General features: G+C 37.1%; 1 protein-coding gene across 1 annotated transcript; it reads right to left on the bottom strand.

Moving 5' to 3' along the window:
• LOC18773134 (aldo-keto reductase family 4 member C9) lies at positions 1359-7994 on the bottom strand. Its single transcript, XM_020566607.1, has 6 exons — positions 7869-7994; positions 7658-7745; positions 7161-7294; positions 2103-2262; positions 1748-1993; positions 1359-1503 (listed from the first exon to the last, which is right to left on the bottom strand). Exons 1-6 carry the CDS (start codon positions 7964-7966, stop codon positions 1417-1419), a joined length of 813 nt encoding a protein of 270 aa, XP_020422196.1. The 5' UTR covers positions 7967-7994; the 3' UTR covers positions 1359-1416.

The following is a 9449-nucleotide window of genomic DNA, read 5'->3' as shown; positions in this document are numbered from 1 at the left end:
GGCTATACAATTTCTTTTTGAAAAAATTAAAAAACCCAGAATCGCCGTTCGGCTATACTATGTCTTTTCAAAAACTTGGGAAAACCCCGTATAGCCGTTTGGCTATAGTATTTCTTCAAAAAACAATTTTAAGAAACCCTTGTATAGCCGCACGGCTAGACTATATGCTGCGCGGCTATACTATTTCTTTAAAAAAAAAAAACCGAGTATAGCTGCACGGCTATACGATTTTTTTAAAACTTTAAAAAAAGTCTAGCCGCTCGGCTGTACTATTTATTTTTGAAAAATTAGGAAAGAAACCGGGTATAGTAGCACGGCTATACTGTTTATTTTAATTTTTTTTTTTTAAAAAAAAACATAGTATAGTCATGCGGTGATACTATTTCTTCTAAAAAAATTGGAAAAAACCGACTATAGCCAAACGGCTATACTATATCTTTAAAAAAGATTAGAAAAAATGGAGTATAGCCGCTTGGCCAGACTATTTCTTTTATTAAAAAAAAAGTGCAAAACCGAGTATAGCTGCTCGGCTATACTATTTCTTTTAAAAGGGGCCAATAGAGACTCAAATAATGGCCTAATATACTATTTAACTATACTGGGGTCCTTCGTGTTTTTTTTATTTTTTATTTATTTATTTTAAAATTCCCATATTTTAGTTTATGGATAAGAATAGTTTTGAGCGTTATCCTTTACTATTAGATCAGAGTCTCCATTATTCCCTTTTGCTTTTTTAGTTTTCCAGAGTTATTATCGGTATAAAGAATTTTTCATTTTTCCTGTTTAATACTTATATTATACACGTACATACATATTTTTTAATAATACTTCCGTTTTCCATACACATCTTAAAGACTCGGTAATATACACGTTTTTTTAAAAACAAACGTACAATACGTATATATTTTCCATGTTTAATACATGTGTTTTTTTACAAAATTGTCAATAATACAGGCAACATTCATGTATTATACACATAATTTTCACATATTATTGAATAAAAATAATATATATTAAAATATTATATAGTGGCTGAACTTTTCAGTTGTAACTTACAAAAATTTTGTCAAATAAAACACTGCATATTTTATTCGTATTTTTCCCGTTCCGTATTTTACTAACTTTGAAAGAATGTAAGAGGCTAAGATTATTTCTTACTTGTTGTAACAAAATTGCATGACGGTGATTTTGCAATCTCTTTGCCAACCAGAACAACAATTTCAAACAAAGATTTATGGGTATAGTAGTAAGAAGTGGTCGTATTCTTCATGTAAACAAAACACAGAGAAGTGCAAGTACCATAATCAAGCAAATCGCTTTTTAGGACATAAACGATCCATACAAATCATAAAAGTTCATTTTTTCGCGTAACAAATGCTCCTAGACTCTCTTTCACAAAAACATTCATGTGATTTTCTAGATTTCACCATCCCAGAACTCCTCTATGCTCCTGTAGGGACCAAAAGTATCATGAACATACGAGCCCCCTCTGATCAGCCTTGCCTGCACAATTGGAAATCAATGTAGTTAGGAGAAAAGACTGCATGACATCAGTGCTTGTATCAACATTATCAACAAGATGAAATCTCAAGACGTAATCCCCGGCTCCAGAAAGGCCCATTTGAAGAACCATACATGGAATAATGTTGGAATGTATTTAATGGTGTTATGGCACAACTGACCATACAAAGACATCAAGGTACTGATTGCAAGGAGAATAGAGGATCAATTCCTGTAAAAAACTTACCTGCTCAATTTCAGAAAACTTGGGAAACAAGTCCTCTGGGATAGACCAGCCAACATCAAGGTTCTCCTTGATCTTTGCTTCATTAGTACATTTAGGAAGAACACTATGACCCATTTGCAGTCCCCATCTAAGAGCAACTTGTGCAGGAGTTTTGCCTAATTTCTCAGCAACAGTGAGAAGAATTAGATTCTTAAGGACTTCGCTTTTAATCCATGTTGTTCCAGGAGAACCCAGTGGTGAATATCCCTGAAAGAAAAATATGAACATGCTTAAATTAAAATTTGGTCCAATTACAGACAGGTGAGTTGTCACTACTCAATACACAGACAACGTAATTCAGTATTTGCATACTCACAGAAAGATGAACACCCTTGGATTTACAGAAAGAACGCAGCTTGGCCTGCTGCCATGAAGGATGAAACTCCACTTGGTCAACAGCAGGAGGAACACGTGCAATATCCAGCAAATCTGACAGCTTGTTTGTAGAGAAATTTGTTGGTGTATAAGTGTGGCTGCTGAAATGCAATTAGAATAGGAAGGTTCTATTCTAGTTAGAAAGGCTGCGTTGGATCATAGTCCAAGTGCACAGCAGAGAATGTAATAGCTTATGCCACTTGTCATTATCTCATAGGGTAATGATTAAATGGCTAAGATTGAGTGATGTAATAGGGAATATCTCTTCTCTAACGGTTTTGTCAGAGTCACAGTATATGCATGATTTTGGTGCTGAGCTAATTCACATAGCCAGCTTCTTCTCCAAGCTCTCTCTCTATTCTCTAAAACTCTCTGCATTTTCTTTGAAACCTATTACATGGTTGATTGAATTAATATGCAAGATAATGGTCTGCATATTCTAACATGGCCTCAGAGCCAGGTTTGATCAAGTAATACTGGGCGTTTTTCTGTGCTAAGCTATTGAAGTTGCAGCTGAGCTTGAGTTCTGCAGATGTGAGTCTAACATGGCTGGGTCAAGTGGTGGTGAATTGAGAGCACCAATTTTCAATGGTGAGAACTACGATTTCTGGAGCATAAGGATAAAGACCATCTTCAAATCTCATGGACTGTGGGATTTGGTGATAAAAGGATTTGATGGTACGGATCTGAAGAAGTCAGATGAATCTGATGATAAGAAAAAGGAGACAGAAGAATCAAGTGAGAAAGGCATAGTTGCTGAGGTACTCATGAAGGATGCTAAGGCTCTTGGATTGATTCAAGGAGCAGTTTCAGAAGAGATATTCCCACGAATCTCTCATGAAGAAACATCAAAAGGTGCCTGGAGTATTCTGCAGCAAGAATTCCATGGAGATAAGTAGGTAAGGAGTGTTAAATTGCAAGGTCTTAGAAGAGAATTTGAATATACAAGAATGAAGGATGATGAATCCTTAACTGCCTATGTTACTAAACTATTTGATTTGATAAATCAAATGAGAAGTTATGGGGAGGAATTGCCTAGGGAGAGAATTGTTCAAAAACTGCTTATTAGTCTGCCATCTACCTATGACTCTATCTGTTCAATTATTGAACACTCTAGAGATCTGAATGAGATTGAGGTGCAGGAGGTTGTAGCCTCACTAAAGAGCTTTGAGTTGCGTTTAGATAGGCATTCTGAAAACAAAACAGAGAAGGCATTTGCTAGCCTTAGTGTAGATGCCAAACAGACTAAAACTGGAGAACAAAACAGCAAGCAGAATAAAAATTGGAAATCCAAAGGCAAGAAGTGGGATAACAAGGCAAGTGAAGGCACTAAAACTCCCTACAAGCACTGTGGTGAGCTACATTTTGGTGAATGTCGATTCAAGGGCAAGCCAAAGTGTTATAATTGTGATAAGCTTGGCCACATTGCAAAAGACTGCTACAGCAAGAAAACACCACAGCAGGTCAACTATGCTACTCAAGTGGAAGCTGCACCAACAATGTTCTATGCTAGCAATGCAAGTGGTGCTGGTGTAACAAGGGATGAAGAGATCTGGTATTTGGACAGTGGGTGTAGTAATCACATGACAGGAAAAGAGGATTTGCTGGTGGATATTGACAGAAATGTGACTGCCAAGGTTGAAATGGGAACTGGACAGCTTGTAGAGGTAACTGGAAATGGCACTTTTGTGGTTGAAACCAAAGCAGGCAAGAGACATATCAAAGAAATAATGCTTGTACCTGGATTGAAAGAGAACTTACTCAGTGTGGGACAGATGATAGAGCATGGCTACTATTTGGTATTTGGAGATCACAAGGTGGAAATCTACAATGACAGCTCTCATACAAATCTGGTGGCAAAAGTTCAAATGAAAGGAAATAGAAGCTTTCCTTTAAAATTGCAGGCTGAAATGCACTTAGCTTATAGAGCAGGTGTAAACCATTCCACTGACCTCTGGCATAGAAGTTTTGGACATCTATGAGTAGTCTGAAACTGTTGAAAGAGCAAGATATGGTAGTAGGGCTGCCAGAAATTAAAGAAGTTAAAGAGGTTTGTGAGGGTTGTGTTCTAGGCAAGCAGAGTAGAGAAGCATTTCCAAAAGAAGCTACCACTAGAGCATCAACTCCACTAGAACTTATTCACAGTGACATCTGTGGTCCTATGCAGACAGTTACCAAAGCTGGAAATAGGTTTTTTCTCACTTTCATTGACAATTGCACAAGGATGTGTTGGGTTTATTTCTTAAGGCACAAGTCAGAAGCTCTAAATGTGTTTAAGAAATTCAAAGCCACTGTGGAATTGCAAAGTGGTTACAAACTAAAAAAATTGAGAAGTGACAGAGGGGGAGAATACACTTCAGTGGAGTTTGACAGGTTCTGTGATAATGCAGGCATTGAAAGGCAGCTTACAACTCCATACACACCACAGCAAAATGGTGTGGCAGAGAGAAAGAATAGAACTATAGTAGAAATGGCCAAGTGTTTGCTGTTGGAGAAGAAAATTCCATTTGACTTCTGGGCTGAGGCAGTCAACATATCTGTGTATATTTTGAATAGGTGTCCAACTAAAGCTTTGAGTAAAAGGACACCATTTGAGGCTTATAGTGGGAGGAAACCAGGAGTTAAGCATCTAAAGGTATTTGGTTCATTGTGTTATGCTCATGTACCAAAACAGCAAAGACAGAAACTAGATTTGGCAAGCAAGATGTGTATTTTTCTGGGGTATGGCAGCTGTGAGAAAGGATACAGGCTGTACAATATTGAAACTGGAAAAGTAATTGTTTCAAGAGATGTGATATTTAGTGAGAATGAGTGTTGGGATTGGAATGCAAAGAAGGAAACTAGTGTGAACATTCAGCTCACTGAAATCAGAGAAGAAGAACAAGGAGCAAAAGGGAGTTCTTGTGAATTTGAAGAACAATTGGAAGTGAATGAGATGCCTAGCTTAAACACTGAAACCAGTGACCTAGAAAGGGTCACAGGATCACAGGATGTTGATAATACTTTTCTCAAGTACAAGAGCATTGCAGAAATTTATGAAAAATGCAACATGTGCATTATAGAACCAGAAAGTTTTGAAGAGGCAGCAAAGGATGACTCTTGGAAGAAACCAATGGAAGATGAAATCACCATGATTGAAAAGAACAATACATGGGAGCTTGTGGATAGACCATTTGATAAACCAATCATTGGAATCAAATGGATCTATAAGACTAAACTGAACCTAGATGGATCTGTGCAGAAGAATAAGGCTCGGCTGGTTGCAAAGGGATATTCTCAAAAGCCTGGAATAGAGACTTCAATGAGACCTTTGCACCAGTGGCTCGGCTTGATACTGTAAGAACCTTGGTGGCTGTAGCCGCACCGAGAAACTGGAGACTGTTTCAGTTGGATGTAAAGTCAGCATTTCTTAATGGAGTGCTAAATGAAGAAGTGTATGTGGATCAACCATCTGGCTTTGTGATACAAGGAAGTGAAGATAAGGTGTATAAGCTGAAAAAGGCCTTATATGGTTTGAAACAAGCTCCAAGAGCTTGGTATGAAGAGATAAATTCCTATTTCACCATCAAAACTGGTTTTTATAGAAGTCCAAGTGAAGCTACATTGTACACTAAGATGTCTACAAGTGAAAATCTCATTGTGTCCCTATATGTAGATGACATTATCTACACAGGAAGTTCAGAAGAAATGATGGCTGCATTCAAGAATGATATGATGAGACAATATGAAATGATTGACCTAGGACTGCTTCATCACTTCCTTGGTCTTGGAGTCCTGCAAACTGATGCTTGCATCTTCCTACACCAGAAGAAGTATGCAAAGACCTTACTTGACAAGTTTGGACTTAAGGATTGCAAGTCTGTTGCAACACCACTGGCAGTGAATGAAAAGTTTTCAAAAGTGGATGGAAGTGAACTAGCAGATGAGACTTTGTATAGGCAAATGGTGGGAAGCTTGCTCTACCTGACTGCAACCAGACCAGATATCATGTTTGCAGCAAGTCTCTTGGCTAGATTCATGCATAATCCAACCAAGAAGCACATGGGAACAGCAAAGAGAGTGTTGAGATATATTCAAGGCACTATAAGCTATGGAATTGCTTATGAGAAGGGAAAAGGAGCAGTGCTAATAGGTTACTGTGATAGTGATTGGAGTGGAAGTGAAGATGACATGATGAGCACATCAGGCTATGCATTCAACTTGGGGTCAGGTGTATTTTCTTGGGCTTCAATCAAGCAAAGCAGTGTTGCTCTGTCTACAGCAGAGGCTGAGTACATGAATGCAGCAGAAGCTACTGCACAAGTTATGTGGCTGAGGTTTGTGTTATCAGATTTTGGAGAGGAACAGGTAGAACCAACTCAGTTGTTGTGTGACAACACTTCAGCTCTTGCTATATCGAAGAATCCTGTTCATCATCACAAAACCAGACACATCAACCGCAGGTTTCACTTCATAAGAGATGCTCTTCAAAATGGTGAGATCGATTTGCTATATTGCAAGACTGAAGAGCAGCTTGCTGACATTTTCACCAAGTCTTTAGCAAGAGATAGATTTTAGTATTTGAGGAAAGCTCTAGGAGTTATTTCAGCACAACACTTAGAAGGGAGTGTTGGTGTATAAGTGTGGCTGCTGAAATGCAATTAGAATAGGAAGGTTCTATTCTAGTTAGAAAGGCTGCGTTGGATCATAGTCCAAGTGTACAGCAGAGAATGTAATAGCTTATGCCACTTGTCATTATCTCATAGGGTAATGATTAAATGGCTAAGATTGAGTGATGTAATAGGAAATATCTCTTCTCTAACGGTTTTGTCAGAGTCACAGTATATGCATGATTTTGGTGCTGAGCTAATTCACATAGCCAGCTTCTTCTCCAAGCTCTCTCTCTATTCTCTAAAACTCTCTGCATTTTCTTTGAAACCTATTACATGGTTGATTGAATTAATATGCAAGATAATGGTCTGCATATTCTAACAAAATTGCTCACGCCAATAGCTCGAGCCTTCCCGAATCATAGAGTGATTCCATTGCTCTCCAAGTTGCAGGGATATCTGGGTCAATAAGGTTTTCATGCTTAAAACCTACTGACCCCTTCTTCATCCTGGCTGGCCAGTGTATGTTCAAATTTTCAGCAGGCTCATTAGTTACAACTGAATAATGCCCAAATGCTATAACTAATTTAAGACAACGAGGCTAATTATCCATGATTTTAACTTGATAAGTTTTAGCAAATTCCAGGAAACATAACTAGACTGAAAGGGGATCAATGAATTCAAAAGTAACTTATATATTAAAAGATGGTAAACAAATTGCCATCCCATTCCTTTATGCTGTATGTAAATTTTTTCTTTAAAAAAGGAAATTGCAGATTATACCCTGAACTGGGCATGGCACAGATTTATCTATACTGAATCGCTGAGAAAGATCAGATAATACATACACCCTAGTACCAAACTCTAAGAGACAAAACTTGAGAAGCTCTGAACAGGTAATACATACAAGATACAAGTCAACATAATCGAGCTGCAAGTCTCTCAAAGTCCTGTCCAATGCCTCTGGTACATCTTCTGGTGCATGATCAGTACACCTGTGGATAAACCAAACAAGGTTGGCAGCACCATCACTTTAGCATAAATTACTACTTATGCAATTCCTAATGATATGTCAATACTCAATTAAATTAGAATTAAATTTATAAGTTAGAACGAACCAGAGTTTGGAAGTAATCCACAAATCCTCACGCTTCACCGCACCATCTTCAAATAGCTTCTTCAGACAGAACCAATCTACGAGAAACAGAAACAGCATCTTTATCAAACCATATATTCGGGTAACAAGTTAAACATCTTGAAAGAATGATGGAAACATAAACGATTTACATTTTTATCTACAATTGAAAACCTAAAGATGAACTTGACAATTAAACCATTATGGTAGGAGTTACTGAGAGCAATTTTCAACATGCACAAATTCATAAAGGGATTATTAAAAAATAAATAAAGATTGACAGCAATAATGAAATGAAAACTACAACTACAGTAAATTTTTCGATAACTAATTTAGTATACATAAAAAACAAACAACTATAAATTACCTCCTTCTCATTGGCATAGAGTTGAGCACAATCAATATGCCGATATCCTGCCTGCAATTAGTATAGCCACATTTTTAGTCGATGCTAAGTTTACCGAATCAAACAGGCAATCTAAAGAGGCTTGATTTCCCCTTTTGGGAAAAGCACAAAAACATTCAAATCTTGATCTCATTTCCTGGTAACCAAACAAAGCCTTAAGCCATTTCCGGAATTTACACTACACTACTCTTTAATATCATTTGTGTAGTGTGTGTGAGTTTAGTATGTTATCGCCCCTCTTAATAGGAAAGGTCCTCAAACAAAAAAAAAAATTTGCCTACCTTTTAACTTCCATATCCGTAACACATTGATAACACATGTGTGAGTGAGAAATTTTGCTCTTAGTTGTAGTTTAGGCTATCGCTTGTATTTTTTTATATTTAAAAAGTCTACCTTTTTGCAATAGAAAAACAATAATGGTACACATCAAATTTTTTTTAATTGCAAGTGAATATTTTATTAATGAGAGTGCATGATCAATATTTTGGAGTGCAAATAATAAATTACCAAAAAAAAAAAACCTAAATTCTTTATTGAAAAAATTACATCAATGAATACAAGAATAGAATGGACGTTCTTGATGTAAATTGTTGACAAATTGCACACCATCCCTCTAGTGCATTCTATAATTTGATGATAGGACACCAATTTTATGATCAAGCCTTTATACTTAGGCATAAAGCACTAGTAATTTTGAAATAAGGAGGAAAGCATCAGAAATTGATTGTCTTCTATATTGAGCTAAAAACAAGCAGGTGAAGGAGATTGAACATGCAACAATTCCACCTCTCACATCACTATATACTCATCACTTAGATTTTAATGGCAGAATCAATAGTTCATACAATTCTAGTTTTGGTGCGGTTGCACTTGCACATTAGGTATAAAGTTATAAACCATTGAAACAGGACCTAGGTTCTGCTCACAACTCGCCATCCCACAGTTCTTCAAGGGTCCTGTACGCACCCAAAGTCTCATGTACAAAACCAGTTCCTGGAACAAGCTTCACCTGCATCATCAATTACAAAGAAAGTTAAAATCGACCGTCCAAAAGAAACTAAAGCCCTCTTGACAAGCACGCACCGAAACTAGAACAAAGAAAGAATGAAAAGAAGGGGGGAGAAAAGGAAAAGGCACTTGCCTGCTTAATTTCAGAGA

The sequence above is a fragment of the Prunus persica genome, chromosome G6 (assembly GCF_000346465.2).
Source record: "Prunus persica cultivar Lovell chromosome G6, Prunus_persica_NCBIv2, whole genome shotgun sequence".
Lineage (NCBI taxonomy): Eukaryota > Viridiplantae > Streptophyta > Magnoliopsida > Rosales > Rosaceae > Prunus > Prunus persica.
The sequence above is the reverse complement of the archived record's forward strand: the minus strand, read 5'-3'. Positions and strand labels throughout refer to the sequence as shown.

Coding starts and splice junctions, on each gene's coding strand:
- LOC18773134 (XM_020566607.1), bottom strand. CDS start 7,966: ATGCTGTTTCTGTTTCTCGTAGATTGGTTCTGTCTGAAGAAGCTATTT. Junction 7,746..7,868: donor TGGATTACTTCCAAACTCTG/GTTCGTTCTAAC, acceptor GTTTATCCACAG/GTGTACTGATCATGCACCAG. Junction 1,994..2,102: donor CCAAGGGTGTTCATCTTTCT/GTGAGTATGCAA, acceptor TTTTTCTTTCAG/GGATATTCACCACTGGGTTC.